Source organism: Pelmatolapia mariae, linkage group LG18 (genome assembly GCF_036321145.2).
Source record: "Pelmatolapia mariae isolate MD_Pm_ZW linkage group LG18, Pm_UMD_F_2, whole genome shotgun sequence".
Classification (NCBI taxonomy): domain Eukaryota; kingdom Metazoa; phylum Chordata; class Actinopteri; order Cichliformes; family Cichlidae; genus Pelmatolapia; species Pelmatolapia mariae.
In genome coordinates, this window is record NC_086243.1 from 24,496,324 (window position 1) to 24,514,494 (window position 18,171).

Genomic DNA, 18,171 nt, shown 5'->3' on the forward strand with positions numbered 1-18,171 from the left:
TGCAAGAGTTACAAATCATGTGAGCGTCCATTTATTAATTTCTTCCACTATTCTTTGCCGCAAAAATAACTAAACTGTACGCCAATGATTTAACGGAAAGCGATACCAGCATTCACTGTGATACACTGAACTCAAGCCAGACTGTACTCTTGAGCTTGAAATGTTGCAAATGAACCAGTTCAAACTAGTAGCACCATTGCTGCCATCTAGTGGATTTATGCAGCCACAAAAAACCCTGAACGGTCTTACAGTCTTTAGGCATAGTGCACGTATTTTTTTCCTTCTACCATTAAATATTCACAGCACTTTTATTTGATTTTAATCTTTTTGTTGTCTCAAGTGACAGACAGTATTGAAAGCAGTGAGAGACATGCAAAGAACTCCATTTACCCAGTAATGGTTAATCAAGATTTGTCTTTATTTTCATATACAAAAGGATGACTATTCTCATCTAGTTTATATTTCTAAGCATTTTGTTTCACAGATAAAATTACCATTCGTACTGTTTTAGTGAAATCATCAACCAACATACACCCCACACACACAGTTCACATAAACAGGGAAAGTCACACAATTCAGTCAAACATCCAGCCACACGACAAGAAATGAACAATGTTGACTGTGAACTTTAAAAAAACAAAACAAAAAGATTTCTTTCACAGGATTCACACATGAAAAGGAAGAAAACCTTTACATTTGTCAAATATATATGTATATATAGATATATACACACGCAATAATTGATACATTTTTTCTTTTCTTTTTGTTGAAGATGAGGCTGACTCCATGTTAGTGTTACTAATGAGGTACTGCATGAGGTAACTGGTTTTTCTGTTCAGAAGAGCTGGGTGTAAGACAGCATTTGGAGGTAACAACAGACCGCAGCAGATATCCCCTACGCGACTGCTGTTTTATTTCTGGCACAATTCGTGAAAGCACCTGGGCCATGCTCAGTTCACATTAAAAATGCAACCGTCAGCATTTCCCCCCCCAACTTATCAGGAGACTTTAGCGCGTCCACGCCATCAGGACATGGTCCAGGTGTGATGAGATGTAGTTTATTGATCTGCAGAAGAAACCTGCTAAGTCACAGCTGAGTTTAAATGTCTTAAACTATGATATTCGAATGACTATTGCTGTATAATAAATATTGCTGGACCCTCGGACCATGCACATGCCACCGCTCACATGACTCCCAATGGTGCTGCATCATCAGTCGATCAATGTAGGTACAAACACGATGATCTCCAAACACTTTAAAAATGTTAAGTAATTGTTCCATTTTGACTGATTTTTTTTTCTAGTGTCCTTTACCAAAACTGCACATCGGCAAGCATTACAGATCACTGTTAAAAATCACCATCTTTCCACAGCACTAATCAACGTACAACAGATGAGCCCGTGTGTTGTCCAATGTGGCTAAACTAGCACTAAACAGGTCTGAACATCACATCAGCAGGTTAATATTGAGGCAATACTGTTCAAAACAGGAAGCCAAATCACAAAAGGAATCTGTATTTTTTTTCTGTTTGTTCTTGATAATATACACACTGAGCTCTATAATGCAAAGTGCAACCCACACAGCTTCTGATCCAGAGGGACCGATACCATTATTCACTGAAATTCACTGAAATCAGTAACCGCCACTCTCTACCAAAAGAAAAACAAAATTATTATGCAGGGCTAGTTATAAAAATTATTTAAATATATAGAGGTGGAACTGAGAAATCTCTTCCATTTCTGCAAAATGAGAACATTAATGCCCTGATTTTGTGTTATTAAAAAAAGAGAGAGAGAGAGAGAGAGAGAGAGAGAGAGAGAGAGAGAGAGAGAGAGAGAGAGAGAGAGAGAGAGAGAGAGAGAGAGAGAGAGAGAGAGAGAGAGAGAGAGAGAGAGAGAGAGAGAGAGAGAGAGAGAGAGAGAGAGAAACCCACCCCAAAAAACACTGAGCAGTGTTCGCCATCTGTGTGTACACCCATATTTACATAAATCTGCCCATCTTCTTTTAGATTTGTAGAGAATTAACACCATGAAAACTGGTCAGACTCCTAAAAAAAAAAAAAAAAAAGAAAAATCAAATCTCAATCTCAACAGACAAGAGGCCCAACCAGCAATAAAATATCTCAACTACCAAAAACACAATAAAATACATAACACAATTTGATATACATGTAGAAAAAGCCTGAGGTACTTTTCAGAATATCTGAGGTCAGTCTGTAGGAGTAAGCACCTGACGGCTTACCCAGTCAAAATAAAAAACACACAAAAACAGAATATTAGCCTCACATTATATCGTGGATAGTAATCACATGTTAGCGTTATATTAACAAAGAATGCATGTACATCTACAAATCCTTGAGTATCCTGGAATAGTCACAGCAGCATAACGGACATTCAATGTATGGTATTCATGTTATGGTACAACTATGGCATTGCATTTGAGACAAAAGGCAACCATTTGAGCTCTCCTTGCATGACATACAGTGACTGAGGTATCTGGGAACTGGTGTCCGACTGAGTCTATTGAACACGCACTCATGGAAATTAAAAAACAGACATGTTGCTTACTCAAGTATGGCCCATGACTCTCACTTTAAAAACTTTCTATCCATCTCACATCATTTCATTTTCAGATTCACTCACACACTCACTCACACAGTTCAAATTAAGAATGTGTAACATTGCAACTTCAGACAGCATCCAGCAATGCCCCTGGCACTGGCAAAGGAGTAACTCTGAATTCAAACAAATTAAAAAAAAAAATAAAAAAAAAAAAAATCCAGGAATATGTCCATGATAGCTAGCTCGATAGCTCGGCTCTTAACTTAGAGAAAATGTTCCAAAGAAGCCTACTGAATACCTGAGAGGTAGTTCCCCGAGGACAAGACACTTGCCCCAAATCCAAGTCCAAAATGTCCAAAACAGCTCCCATTTAGCTCCCTCCCTTACAATAAAACAGCTGTGCTCCGGTTTTTGTTTTCTGAAACTTTTTTTTTCCGTTTTTCATTTTGAGGAAATCACAGGTTTAAAATAAGGGAGCGCACTCAGAGTTTCAAAATCGAGAAGCTTCAACCCCTGAGGAAGATGTATTTATGTTGTCTAACAGTCTCAAAACGGTTCCTCCGAGGTGTGCAGCACGTCGTCTGAGGTTTGGAGCAAAAAGGTTCATTTCATTTGGCCGCAGACGATCAGGACCACGACGCGAAATACGACGATGACAACTCATGAGGTAATTTAAAAAAAAGAAGAAAAAAAAGAAAGAAAAAAAAAAAGAATATAGACTAACACAAAAGAAACACATGAGGTAATGACAACATTTAAGATTTGACACATGGGTGTTATCAGATGTGCCCATCGCATAGCTTATTACTACTTCAACTACAGCAGATGGATGTGTTAGTAGGATCCGACTTGAAACACACACACACGCACACACACTTTAAAAACAGGAAAAAAATACCAGTATTGGGATAAAATAGCAGCTGCATTTAAGTTGCTAGATGTATTTTTTTGTTGTTGTTTTTCTTTTGTTTTTTTATATATATGTTTTTTTAAATATTCACGAAAATCTGCTGAGTTTGGGTTTGAAAAATAAAAAGTCAGGAGCTCAGGTGAAAGATGGTGTCACCCATTCAGGTGCTGGACTCTTTGGGAGGTAGGTCCTCGTTGATGAGAGACGTGACTAAAGAGATGGGGCTGTCTGAGGTAGTGCTGCCTATTGTCCTGGAGATCTGGCCGATGCGCTCCTCGACACAACCTGCAGACAGTCGAGCCTCTGCGTCGTGGTCCCAGCATTCCTCGATGGTCTCACACATGTGGCTCAGCCCCTGTACGCACAAAAGACAAAATATATAAGGATTTTCTTTTTGGCAGTTGCATTTGCTTATTTTTACTAAAATTGTCCATCTTCTGTTCATAATTTTAATATAAAACCCAAATCAGAGAAATCCCTAACTCTATTAGTGACCCCAAATTTAAGCCATTCATTTTAAAGTTACAAAGCCACAACAAATTCAAAGAACTTTAACCTCAAATCATTGAGCTCTTCACTGGGGGAAAAAAAGAAAAAAAAAAGGATGCACCACTTCCTGGTATTGCTGCTGAAACTGCAGTAGCTATTATTCTGTTACTCACAGGATGCTTGAGCCAGGAGTCCTTGATGACTGGACGCATCTTCTTGTGCACCACCACATCCTGCAGATCCTCCAGGGAGGGATGCTGGCCTATTTCATCCTCAAATGGCAGCATGTACTCGCCAACTGTTCCTACAAAGGGACAGCAAAGCAACAGAGTGGAAAGTGTTACGCAGGAGAAGAAAATACTGCAGTACTTTGACTTCTGAAAATTCAAAACTATTTAAAGAGTAACTTTATCCACATTGCAGCTTTGCCCTTCATTTGCTTTGCAGACAAAACAAAAACGAATCTTTACTGGCCCGGGGTCAAGCAATGTGACCTTTTCACCTATGAATGTGAAGACACATTCCTTCACCATGTTGACTCACCATCTGTGTCGGAGCAACGGGACACCAGCTCCCACAGCACCAAGCCCATAGCGTACATGTCTATCCTCAGGAAGGAGTCTCGCTGAAAGTTGATGGCTCCCTCCAGCACCTCTGGGGCCATGTAACGCCTCGTACCCACCTAGACGGATAATGAATTTGGGGTTTTTATCCACTTAAGAATAAGCAGAAGGAAACTCCTGCAAACAATTGCATCACAGAGCCAATGCAGACAAAAAAACAAAACAAAAAAAAAAAAACACAACAGCAATGAAGTTATTACATACCTGTCCATGAGTATCCCCAGGAGGTTTTCCTGGCTCGAATCTTACAGCAAGCCCAAAGTCACCAATGACTGCAGTTAAGTCATCTCGTAGTAACACATTCTTGCTCTTGAAGTCCCTGGGGAATTAATTTCACATTACAATGTCTTAATTAGAGGGAGGTTTAGTCACAGAAGTCAGACAAAGACTGTCATAGTAAAGATATTAAATGAGGTACAACCAGGAGAGGGCAGCAGTAAATTAAGATTTCTGTTCAAATCAAAAGCAACAGTTTAATCTTTAGTGAACTAACAAGAGTTGAGGAAATCCAGGCTGATTTTCCTACCTGTGTGCAATTGTAGGTTTAGGCCCCTCTCCCTTGTAACTGGGAATGTCCTCATGAAGGTAAGCCAAACCGCGGGACATGGTCTCTGCTATGTGACACAATTCTGTCCAGGTCACAGTGTTGCCCTTCAGGTGGTCTGTCAAGGATCCCTGCTCACACACAAACACACAAAGGATTATGAAACAAGGATTAGCAACTGCGCATGAATCCAGGCGTAGGCATAACAGAAGAGCTGTTGCTGAATCCACCAAGGAGCAGGAATTGGTTTCATTTCCATTTGACAGCAAATACTGTAGTCTGGGAGAATATAACAGAAACCCAATTTCATACTTCAAAACATCAAAAATAGTAATTTAAACGTTTACCCTGAAAAAACAATGACACATGCACTGATGCCTCCAACTAACCACGTTTGTATCAATACCAAGAATAAAAAGGTGCTGCAACAATCAGTCCCACTTGTGTTCATAATTATCGTGTCCTCATATATCAGCATCACTGCAAACGCACAACATCTTGCAATATCTGACATCAAATACAAACTTTTTAAGCTACAAGCTTAAAAAACAAACCATCTTAAGTTTAAGCAGCACTGCCTGATCTATTGCTTTTGGATTTACTGGAACAGCAGATCAGACATATGTGGTGAAATCTTCTTTTTAATAAAGGCTGCGATTCTCTTTTCTTGTTTTGAGGTAAACAGAGAGGCTCGCTCAATATTGGAAAACCTCCAGCGGTACTAGTCAACATAAAAGCCGTATACCTCACCATAAACTTGCTTTGGGGTTGATGTATCGGTCTGTGTGTATTCTGTATGTAGGCAGAATATGTTCTCACCCTTTCATGAAACTCCGAGATAAGCCACAGCTCCGTCTCCATGTTGGTTCCGTGCTTCTCTGCAGCAATGTAACGCAAGATATTTTCATGTCTCATCCCCGGAGTCAAGAATATGTCGCGCTCATTTTGCCATGACTGCTTATCCTGTAAACACAAACCAGAGTTATTTTTAGAGCTTGAAGATGCAAAGAAGCATTCTGGCGGTCAAAAACAAAAAGGCGCACATGGAATCTAGAACAAGAAAAAAGGCATCTCTTCATACACTGAAGCATATGACGTATATTTTTAAGCCAGAATTAATGACATACCTGAACTGGGAAGATCTTAACAGCAACATATTCATTCATTAACTGGGCCTTCCAAACGCAACCAAAGCGCCCCCTAGCTTTGATTTCTAGAAGCTGCAATGGTTTCAGACCCACCAAGGGAGATGGCGGAGCTGGCCCTGGATCCTGAACAGAAAAAATAAAAATAAATAAAAACGTCTTATTCTACTGCTGAATCCACCTCAAAACATTAGCAATTTCAGTGCTACAAAACAAAAGTGGCAAGCACTCCATCCTTGTCAGGACTACGTTACTGATGGCCTTACAAGTCTCACACTAAGATGAGCATAGCCCGTCTCACCTCGCTCAGGTCTACATGGCCGTAGGGAGGTTTGCGGTGGCGGTACATCCACAAGGCCAGAACGAGGGCCAGGGACAGCACACAGAGAGGCAGCAGGGAGTACACCAGCACATTGAGCAGGGACGGTACTCGGGGTGGAGGCTGGATTTTCACTGTCAAGGAGGTACAGAATAATTACGGCATGTCAGCTTTATGACACATAAGATATGTTAAGCATCACGTTTGTCCCTCACAGGCTGTGAGAGCTGATTTTAAATTGGCAGGGTAATGAGATTGCCTGACATCAATTCTAAGCTGAGAAATTAGTTAACATAGAGGTTAATTTTTGTTTTATCCCACTCGATTAAAAAGCCAGAACCAGAAGAATCACACATATACATTCCCAATAATCAAAATCGGTCAAATCCAATAGCCCCTTCTTAAATATGGCGTCATTTATTAATATTAATGAGATTTGTAGTCTCATTGAAATGCACAGATTCACTCCTACTAATCACAGTGGGAAAGAAGAGATCTTTACTATCTATACGATGCATTTGCCACTCACCTCGGTTGCCACTGCCAATCAAGTCGGGAAGGTGGGTGAATCGTTCATTGCAGTAGTTGCCCTCGCAGCAGCAGAAGAAGACCTGAGGGTTTTCCTCCATGGAGACGCACTCTTGCCTAAAAACAACAGATGGCGCATCAACGTTACTGTTCTAGACCCAACGGACAAAAACATTTTCTGATATTATCCTTGGTTGTTAAAGTTTAGTAGTGTCAGTCTACCGTTTTCATGTATTTGCTGTATATTAACTCTAAGACAACGCAATTTAATCATTTGATCGGATATTGCCACAGATTAACTAATGCACATCTTTGCCTTGGTTACTTGTACTGGTATCAACAAATATAAGGCAGCAAAGACTACATTTATAGAGTTTTTGTGTTTTGGGTGGGAAAAAAACTAATTTTACAGCCAATTTTTCATCTTTTCACTCCTCTTAAGACAGCAGATGTTCCCAGTTCCGAGGAATCACAGGATTTCTCACACTTTATGCATCTGCATATTCCTCCCATTAACCATTGACACTAAATGTTCATGTACTCAAAATTCCCCACCTGCTCCACTGCTCTTCAATTACTACAACCATTTTATGGAGCTTTTCACACAGATTAAATTGACCAGCAAATGTATTTTTTCCCAGGTTCTATTGTAATTACCCTCAGCAGCTCATGGGTAAATAAAGATTTCAGCATCTTGTACCTAAACCTACAATTTCTACATATGCCACTCTAGCTTTTAGTCACATGTTGGTAATGCCCAAATTTCACACTAACACTCAGTGAAATAGTCACTTAATTGCCATTTGGCAACTCACAACATCTGCACATTAATCTAGCAAATTATGTCAAAGTATTAGAAAGGATAATAAAAGCCACATAAAATACACATTTTAAACCACACACACACAGTTGTGTCATGTAGGATCAATTATCGCAGCTCTCTTTTCTCCAGCTCCCCTTTCCATGCCACAAGAGGACCCCAGCTTGTTGGAAAGGCTGTGGATAGCATGTTAATAACTGGAAAGTTTGAGTGCGGCACTCAGTTCAATGCCGACTTCTGATAAAGGCTGGTTTTAAATTCTCCTCCTCACGTACAAAATCCTGAGTGGCCTCGTGTCACAGTATGTATCTGCCATCATTGGGCTGAACTGTGTGCTGCACTGCTCACAGAGGCTATCTGGCTATTTGCACAAATATGTGTTGGCTGCAGAGAACTTTCCCCGACACAAACACCCATACTTGGAAATGATTTGCTAAAAATTACCTGGCATCTGCTTCTTAATATCTATATTTGCCACTGCTCTCAGATTTATATCATTCTACAGTGAATGTGTTTTAGGTTTTGCCAACTAATCAAACAAAACAAGCAGTCTGAAGATGAATATCTGTGAGTCTGAATTGGATAAGTGGCTAATATAAATATCTGAATATATCTTATGCTTCATGCACAAGAAAATTGTCTCAGTATACCTGTATGGTTGATTGCTTGACAGCACCTTAAGCAATATGAAACTGGACCACAGTTAATCTCCTTTTCTTGTTATACGTGGTTGCTTTTATGGCATGCAACTGATATTTTCCCATGGTTTCTCTCGGTTATTCACCTTTTAAAACATCACAAGGCTAAATGAAAAAGATCCTTTAAACATTCAAAGAGCATGAGATGGTTGACTGTTCTGCGAGATCACGAGGCCAAATGGTGATGTGAGAAAAAGAGATTACTCTTCCGTTTATTAAACTAAAGGCAGGCAAAAACATTTTTTAAATTTGTCTTTAACAGTGCAAAGTGAGAGAGGGGCACAAAAAGATGCACTGAACTATATGCAGGTACTGAGGGAACCTTTTCTGTTGTCCTCAATGTCAGTCAGTCGTCAGTCTGGGTGCGAGCCAGGTACATGAAATATAAATGCAAATTCGCAGCAGCGAATGACCTCGCACGGTTATCCGACCTGTCATAGCAGTTGAAGTCATCCAGCCAGCAGCCTTTCTTCACCAGTTTGATAGTCCCTGAGGAGTTGAGCCAGGAGGCATAACAGTGCAGACGCTTGTCCTTTTCCCCCTCGCAACGCTCGAAGCCGCTCTGGTTGGTCCTCTCCGAACGCCAGTTATCGTTGTAGTACACACACTCCCGGGTCTCCGCTTCGCCAAGACTGTACCCTGAGAATGACAGAAAAGCCTCAGTCAGCTCACATCGTAATGAATCGTAACTCAATGGCGGAAGCACAGACATATGGCGCAGGCTCCGCTCTGTGCCACGACGAAACATCGCTGAGCAGAGCCTCCATCGTCACTCTGGCACGTATCCAAGTTTGGGAGCTCTCTGTAGTAAAAAGGGAGTTCCTGTGGGCTAAGAAACTTGTGCTGAATACAAGTTCGGCATAATCACATTAACTAAGATCTTTTCAGAGAGTAAAATGTTAAAAAAGAAGAAGGGGAAAATTACAGAATTCAATTAGCTATAAAACAATGATATGCCCTGCTGTGGTAAAGAATCGCAGCATGAATACGTCGGCATTCTTTTTCTATAGATAAAGACTACAGACGCATCTGGAAAGACCGATAAGACATTCTTTGAGAGCTTTGACAGGAAACACTAAAGAAAAAAAAACTACAGTAATTTTTTTTTTTACAATAGCTGTCAGTCTCCCAGTGGTGAATGATTTAATGAAAAGGCATTATTCTCATTTCTCTTCTTGGATTTCATGTTAGACGTGTGCAATCAGTTTGTTCCATGATTATTTGGATGGTGACTTACTTTCAGTAATTATGTCTGAAAGGAAGCAATCTAGGTGTGGCTCAAGTGTGAACTCTCAGATTTTCAGGGGGTTTAATAAAATATTGAACTAACCTTTTATGAATTAAGTTTTGTTTTTGTTTCTAAACACATGGTCTTGATTTTCAAGTAGCTGAACAAACAATTATAACATGTAAGGATTCATTTTTACCAGTACTTGCACAAAAATTCTTTGTACTCATTGAAGTCTGGAATCCATGGACAACACCAAATACTGAGCAAGTTTCCTTCCTTAGATGCTTCACTTGGCCTTGACTACAGCCACCTTCAGTTGTAGCTTGTTTGTGGGTATTTTGGCCTTCAGTTTTTATCTTTAGTGAAAAGCACACACAGTTGGGCTGAGATCATGTGAATGAAATCAAAATGAATCTTAAGGAGCTTGCTTCTGCAACACTATTCAGCTCAATGTTATTCTGCATTGTGAAACACTACACAATGACTTCCACAGCACAAAGTCACTTGACTGAATTTCAGTGTAAAATATATTTATATAGTATATTTATGAACAAACACAAACTCAATTTCACTGGCAGCATGATATGCCCACTATCTCCACCATATTTGACAGATGCCTCCTTCTTCTCCATCCTTTTCTCTTACCATCATTCCAGTAAACGTTTGGCTTTATCTGTCCAAAGAGTTTTGTTCCAAAACTTTCCAGGCTTTTGTTTAAAGCTGGGAAATTTGTCATGGAATTCTCAATGACCTTTCTGTTCTTGAGTCCTACACCCAGCTTGATGGCTGGATGTTGGAAAAAAAAATCTTCAAAAACAAAAGAAGTCAAACACTTTAACTGTCACTCATAGTCTTGCATGACTTTTTCCTGTTGCCTAGCGCATCCTTTCTTTCTTGACCCAATTCTCATTCCCACCCACAATTCTTCAAGTTACTCCCTGTTGTATTTATTTATTTATTGTCAGCCAAATTATGGGCTCCTTTATTTGCATTAACACCTCTTCGGTTTGTGAATTGAGAGTTCCTCTGAACAGCTATACTATAACTATGGACATCAAAAGTCTTACCAGTTAATTATTGATTTACTTCTGAGGCTGTGAAAATGTAAAAAAAAGAAAAAGAAAAAAAAAAAAATCAAATAAAAATTGTAAACCCTTTTTAAACCCCTTGATTTAAAGTTGACATTTTAACTCCAGCTGTATCAGATTGCTTCGTTTCAAACTAACTGTGGTGCTGCAAAGAGGCAAATTTTATAAAATATGTGTCCCGTGTCCTAATAATTGTTTACCTAACTGGGTTTGTGGCAAACACAAAAGCAGACAACATGGAGTACATGTTAGTCACAATTTAGCTTGGACATCCATGCCTAATCTTTGTTCAGAGGGGGGAGGGTTTAAAAAAAAGGTGCCTGTCTCTTTAAATCCCTGCCTATAGGAGCCTGCCCATCCCCCAATATTACCCCCACTAACCCATTACACACACACTCAGAGGCACGCATGCATACATATAGCTGTTCAGCAGCACACAACTGACTTCATTATAAGAAAAAGGCAATGCACACAGTGGCCAAAGATCGCAGTCATTATAAAAAAAAGGTTGGAAGTAAGCAAGGTAGCAAAGGATAAAACACACAGCAGCGATGCTCAACGCTTCATTGAACCGAGATGGCATTTCTGATATCTGCGGTCACATGATCCGCGAGGACTTTTACTACAATATCATTCCCCAACCCCCTCCCTCTGTCACTTACTGAGCTTTTACACCACAACAACATGAATTCCGCAGAAGCAGCTTACTGTACACCGCCAGTCCTAATCTATTAACCATAAAGACATTAGCCACAGCGCTGCTGGCACAAGAGAAAGCTGTGCCTCAATTAAATTTTTATTACAGTTCGAGGAAAAAAAACTAAAGTGGAAATTATTGTTTCAAAGCCCTCTGTTCAGTCACAGACGCGAATACCTAGCTTAGGAAGAGGGGTGTACATGCGTTTCGGGACGTAAAAAATTATCCACATGGGCTTAAAAACGCTGGCCAAAAAAACGACAAACAAAAGAAAAAAAACAACCCTCATGCTCAATTTCACGTGGTACCAAGTCAAACCCTATGGAGACTTCAGCAGTGGGAGACAATAACCTCGATTCACGACAAAGACCTGACTTGTGACAACAGCTGCCGTCTCTCCAAATCAAACGCCAACGATTCATACAAATCCTTACAGAGGAAAGAGTGTTTGGAGAAGGTTCTTGTTGAGCCCGTAACCACAAACAAGAGTGCAGACCTGAGAGGTAGCCTATAAGGTTTCAGGATGTTGATGCAGCTGCTGCCTTCTATTCCTGCCACAGCGAAGGAGCAACAGTTTTAAATTTGGATACATGTACAATAATAATAAAAATAATAATAATAATGATAAGATATATTCTCCTGTGAAAATACTACGTGTGATTCGAGCGTTTAAATGAGGGAAAATCCCGAGTGTGACATATTTGTCTTTAGGGGGGCTAAACGGAGAAAAGGCGATTATGGTTGTAGAGGGGAAATAAAAATCCCAGCTGAACGAGCTGCCAACAAAGTTTAAACAACTCGCAACCGCGGACTCGTTCGCGGGTCGAAATTTCAAACGCGAACAAATTACTCACACTCCCACAAAAAAATGAAAATAATCGCGGCGAACTGCTCGACTAAACTGTTGCAAATTCGGGACCAACAACGGCGGCTTACCTGCGCATAAAGTTCCCAGAAGAAGTGAACAAGTCAGCCATGAAAAAGACATGTTCCGCTTTAAATACAGGGCAGAGATTTCCCCCGCTTTCCGTCGCGAACATTAAAACTCAGGTGGCCCAAAACATCAGTCCAGGATCAAAACGACCACAGGCCTCCGGTCCCTCCAGCAGCCTAAACCACCACAGCCACAGCGCGTGTCAATAGCCGCGACGCTGCAACAATGTTGCAAGAAAAGATAGGGGCGATTAATTGACTGCCAGGTTGTTATTCCATTAATAGGTGCTTCATTTCGCGTCGGAAGTGGATCCAAAACCCGAATAGGAAGCCGATAAAACACCCGAGACGGAAGCTCGTTGTTTTTTAAGGTTATTCACTTGAATAGTAGCACCGCTGCGTCGGGAGGTCGGTCGGGGTTTACATGCATGTTACTGATCTGTGTCCAAAATGGCTTCTAAATGGGGAATGGGCTGCAAACAGGGAAACCCGGATGTATAAACACAAAGAGGGGAATTCAGGCAGCCAGCGAGTGACCTTAACGCGACACCGCAGATACACGCCTGAAATGACTTTATTCTTGCTTCCTGTCGATAACTATCACATTTTTTGTTGGTTTTTTTTTACACATATCACGTCAGAAATACAAATGCCGGAGAGAGGTCTGTTTTCCACGTCGGTGTGTGTCCCGAATCGAAGCCGATACAAGACTTGCACTTTCTGCGGTCGGGGTTTGGTTTAAACCCACCACTCTTTGGTTCTTAACAAACAGCCTCGCGTTTAAACCATAATCATAATTATTCCAAGGCTAATTGATTAATGCAATCGAAGGTATAGGTGAGAATGCAATGTGTGTGGACTTTTTCAAAGAATTTTTTTTTTAAAATTGAGGGTTAATAGCTAATGCTTATGAATGTGAAAGGAAGCTTTTACAAATGCAGAATTATCTCTTTTTGCTGTATGCATAATACACCACGTCGTCCTCTGTGTCAGTGTGACAAATAGCTTTTGCAGCCCCACAAGTACTTAAATAAATTCTGTCTGTATGATCTTTTATGCATAAGTTGCGGTGCTAAAAATAGCTGACCTAATTTGGAATAGCACGTTACCATAAATGCTGTTTAAAATGCATTCGTTCTAATTACTCATTTTACCATCACACAGTATTAAATATAAGATATATAATATATAGAGCTACCAAGACAGAGCCAAACCGTGCTACATAATGTACTGGCAAGCCTTTTTTTTTTTTTTTTTAAAGTGTGTGACAATAATCTCCCACAGTGTTCAAATCTGATATTCTACTAATAGCTCATGTTAAAATGTTATTGTTTAACACCATCAATCTGTGATCTTACATGTTTTTGTGTCAAAGGATTAGTCAGTTCATTAACTTTCCCAGTCAACAGACAGTTGAGAAGTATTTCCCTCATAAGGATTAAAGTTCAATGCTTATCCAGCTTCTCTTTTATGAACTCCCTACTTAAAAGGAAACGTGTGCCTCCATTAGAGCAAGGTGTATTTATCACAGAATAGTTACCAATTGTGACACAATAGTAAGGTGCATAGTTTCCTTCCAAGCCTTTAAGGCTCACTTTTTTAAAATTGAGGTCTTTTGTGCAAAATAAATAGTCCCGTCATCACAGAAAATCAACAGTGACATTGTTAAAATGCCATTAAGCCTTCCACGGCGGCCCCTCCACTCTTTCTCCTACTTTGACATTCTGGCTAATGGCATGTTGGTGACACTCAGCCAATTTATGCAGCAAATGGCTTAGGAATAGGGTTAGCCATAGGTAATCGCCCTTAAACTAGTCCCATTCAGTGTAACTCAAGACAAAGCATTTCCTCATTAAGCTATCCTGTATTGACCCTGTAACTCAATAGAGGCCAAGAGCGAAACCTTGTAAAGATAGATGTTCTGTTGTCATGACAGTTGGAAGAGAAAGCACATGAGTGCTCATTAAAGGTCCAGCGGCCACAGCCCTGGTGTGACATTTGTAGAAGAATGAGAACATGTGGGAAATGATGCAGTGGCACATTAAAAGCATGAAACTATGAGCTCATAGTGTTACAAAGGACTGTTAATTACATATACGTTTAAGTATACCAGCCTTTCACCTATTGTGTTGCATTGTAGATGGCATAAAATACATTGGATATGTGATGTGCATTGTCAGATTAAATTACAAGGTTAAAAAAAAGAGGTTTATACAGGAAATTGTGTTTCCTGTTCAGTTTTTTTTAATTTGTAGCATACACATCATACAAAGCATGTAGCAGATTAATTTCAGGTGTTAATTATGCCATGATCCTTAGATCACCCTGAGCGGAGTGTCAATACTCCGCAGTAAAATAGATAGATGACACTAGGTGGTAGCAGAGCTCCCGAGTGCAGGCACAGCTGCTCTGTCGCCCTGTGCAGAATCTCTCTTTCTCTTTTGATTTATACACTGTATATGTAGGAAGGACACACAGTTTCTCCTGTTCAGTGCTGACTCTGCAGAGCATTCACCTGTGTAGGTGCCAAAAGACTGGACATTTTCATTAGAGCGTTTTCTATAGTTGATTATCAGGCTGTAAGTTCTTTTTTTCAAACTATTACAACAATTTAATTGCCCCCCTGGATAAATAAAATTCACATACATCTATTAATCTGCGTGGGAGTGGTATTCAGGATATCTTAACTTTGCAATGGATCCATTAGTATATGGGAAAGCACAGCACTTAAAGCAATTACCTGAATCATAGCCTGTAGCCATGTCTACAATGAAATGCGATGGTTAAGTTGGGAGCTGCACAAAGAGTGTGCATTAATAGGAGAAAACAATAAATGGAAGTAAGATTGAAGATGCTGTAGGATCACTACTTTATTTGAACCTTTAAATAATTCAGTACAAAAATAAAACAACAAGCAGTGCCAAACATTTTCTTCATCTTTATTATCGCCCCACAGGGCCACGTGTGAGATGACTTGACAGTGTAGTCGATCTGTTCCCTGCAGTCACACTGACAGCGATAGTGAGATGGTTTTAAAAGTAGTTTGCAACCCTGCGAATAGACTGGATGTTGGGGTTCTCAGCCTGCCACTCTATGTGGGTGCAGTAGTTTCCTCTTTCCACGACGTACATGCGACCACGGTAGTTAGGCTCCTCGTACAACACCCACCTGTTCAGTAGCAGTGAATAAATAAGAGCAAATGCATCAAAAATGTAATAAATTAGTGCAAAGAAAGTCAGCTTACTAAACATTTTCAGGCAGTACTCTAATTTGGTTGATGTTTAAAGATTAAAAACATAAAAACACATTTTCTTCTTTGCTTTTGCTGAGATCAGTCGGTATTGATAGTTTTGCTTGGATTTGCTGAGGCTTCAAGAAGTCTGGCTTTGAGATAGACTCTTTCTAATGTAATACTTGTTGTGTAATGGTGCCTCCAATAAAGCACCAATGCTGAAGAGACAACTGGCAGCGTGTAAGTAGTGGGAGAAACAGAGACCCTAACTGGTCTTTATCAAAGGCACTTTTGCTGACATTGAACCTCAGAACATTGTTGTTAAAGCCCCAGAATGCCCCACCTCTGAGACTTCAGAATTTTGTTCATGCCACTAACAATATTGACCAATTACATGTGAAAATCCAGTGAAACATTGCTCTTTTTCTGATCGCCAGTAAATACATTTTCTCTCTCTCTCTCTCTCTCTTTAAAGACTGGCATTCAAGATAACTATGTTCACATTTTCTTAAACTTATTTCCCACCTTTACTTTAATATTTATTTTATTTTTTCTGTATTTAGTCAGTGTTTTTTAACAAGTCTGCTTTCCGCCAAAGAAGTAGTCCCTATTAAAATGATGAGAGTGCATCTAATTATTTAAGGTGATGGCACATCTGTTTTGCTGTTACACTGTTAAAGACTGTAAATTTTTTATGTGTGAGGTTTAATACAGCGCAACACATTGGTCATTGGTCTGGCACCTAGAAAAGTTTGCCCTGCACATAAGCCAGACTGAACTTTCTCTGAATGCTAGCCTTTGTTTTTCTTTTAACCCAACCTGTCTGCTTTCTACGCCTACAGAAAATTAATACAGATTATATGTATTTGTGCTTACATCTGTTTATGGAACTATCCGCCTTGTTAAGTACAACAAAAGGCAAGTGGGAAAATATATATTGTGTGAAATGACCTTGTAACAGGTCAGTCGAAAGTGGCCAGTTTCACAAAGGTTTAGTTCATTACTTAAGGATAATGAAGGAAAATGTTTTAGGGCATGTCTTATGCGCTCTTATATATGGCCTCAAAGATACGTACGCCCCGTCTCCATAAACCTTGATAGAGTTGATGCAGTTCTTGGTCAGGCCTCGTGCTTGGAGAAATGGGCAGTCGTCACACAGCTCCACGCACTGGCCAGAGAAGTTGTCCCCCTCGAACAGCTCCATCCTGTAGTGCTCTCCATGCTGGGAGGATAATGACATGCGTGATCGCTGAGTCAACAGTGTTTGACTTCAGCTCTCTGCAAACGACCAAGGCTTTCTCCTTTATGTGACAGAGGCTGTATTGTGGGCACAAAACACTTGCACCTATAGAAATCTAAAGGTTAGTACATGTGGAGGATGAAATATAAGTGCAGTTCTTTAAGCTGATTACATAAGTATCAGATGTAAAAACCTGAAAGTTTCTTTGATGATGTCTGTTATGCAAAAGTAGCTCCAACATTATTACTTTGAACAAACAGAGGCGCACAAATGAGGCCACACATGTGCCCATCTGCCTGTTTTTTTTAACCAACCAAATATTTGTCTGTCCCTGGGGTCTCTATCTTTCGCACACACACACACACTTACCATCCTGATTGGTTTGCAAGATCCCATGTGATCATTGTGGGCATTCCAGCGCTGGAATTCAGGGTACTCTCCATGCTCCAGAATATACTGTTGGCCCTTGAAGTCTGGGTGGTCGAAGCAGACGAAGGCCCCGCTCTCCACACGGACAGAGTTCACTCTGTTCATGAACCCTCGGTCCTGGAAGTTGTCACAGTCGCTGCAGATCTCCAGCTTTCTCCCAGTGAAACATTTCCCCTCATAGAAGACAATCTATATTTATAACAACAGTGAGGATTTGAGTATTTCCTCCTAATAAACAGTGAAAATGTTGCATATCAGTTTAGCTAACTGATATGCAAAAAAATCATCTAAGTTTGGACCGGTCATCAAGATGAATGTGATTGTGATTAACTTTTGTTGTGAAACACTGGCGTAAATCTGTGGCTGCATTCTTGTTGTGGTACTCACCTTTCCTGAGTACTGAGACATTTTCCACTGTTGGCTGTTCCAAATTACTCACACAGTATAGGAGTGGACAAATTTGGACTCCCAGATATATATGGACAGCGCAGAGTGTGGCGGTATCGCGAGAGAGAAGCAACAAAAGCACAACAATGGGGGGTTTAGATATTTTGCCACATGGACAGTTTCCCTTACATGTGCCAGTGCTGATATTGGAGTTTGGCTCGGGAGGACGAAACAATAGCGGGAGAGAGATTTTGCTTTGATTGGGCTTTGAGAGTGATGTTATACTGAGGCGGGGG

The 18,171-nt window shown here is 40.2% G+C and overlaps 2 protein-coding genes across 2 annotated transcripts; both read right to left on the reverse strand.

The window, feature by feature from the left end:
* Positions 1–414: 414 nt before the first annotated feature.
* On the reverse strand, positions 415–13,033 carry LOC134617130 (activin receptor type-2B-like). The gene is made up of 11 exons (XM_063462323.1): positions 12,591–13,033; positions 9,070–9,277; positions 7,122–7,237; positions 6,575–6,726; positions 6,256–6,399; positions 5,948–6,091; positions 5,111–5,259; positions 4,789–4,903; positions 4,505–4,643; positions 4,135–4,265; positions 415–3,827 (listed from the first exon to the last, which is right to left on the reverse strand). Exons 1-11 carry the CDS (start codon positions 12,640–12,642, stop codon positions 3,633–3,635), a joined length of 1,545 nt encoding a protein of 514 aa, XP_063318393.1. The 5' UTR covers positions 12,643–13,033; the 3' UTR covers positions 415–3,632.
* A 2,512-nt stretch (positions 13,034–15,545) lies between these two features.
* Positions 15,546–17,914, reverse strand: LOC134616259 (gamma-crystallin N-A-like). Its single transcript, XM_063460989.1, has 4 exons — positions 17,876–17,914; positions 17,429–17,677; positions 16,896–17,041; positions 15,546–15,755 (listed from the first exon to the last, which is right to left on the reverse strand). Exons 1-4 carry the CDS (start codon positions 17,894–17,896, stop codon positions 15,620–15,622), a joined length of 552 nt encoding a protein of 183 aa, XP_063317059.1. The 5' UTR covers positions 17,897–17,914; the 3' UTR covers positions 15,546–15,619.
* Positions 17,915–18,171: the final 257 nt, after the last annotated feature.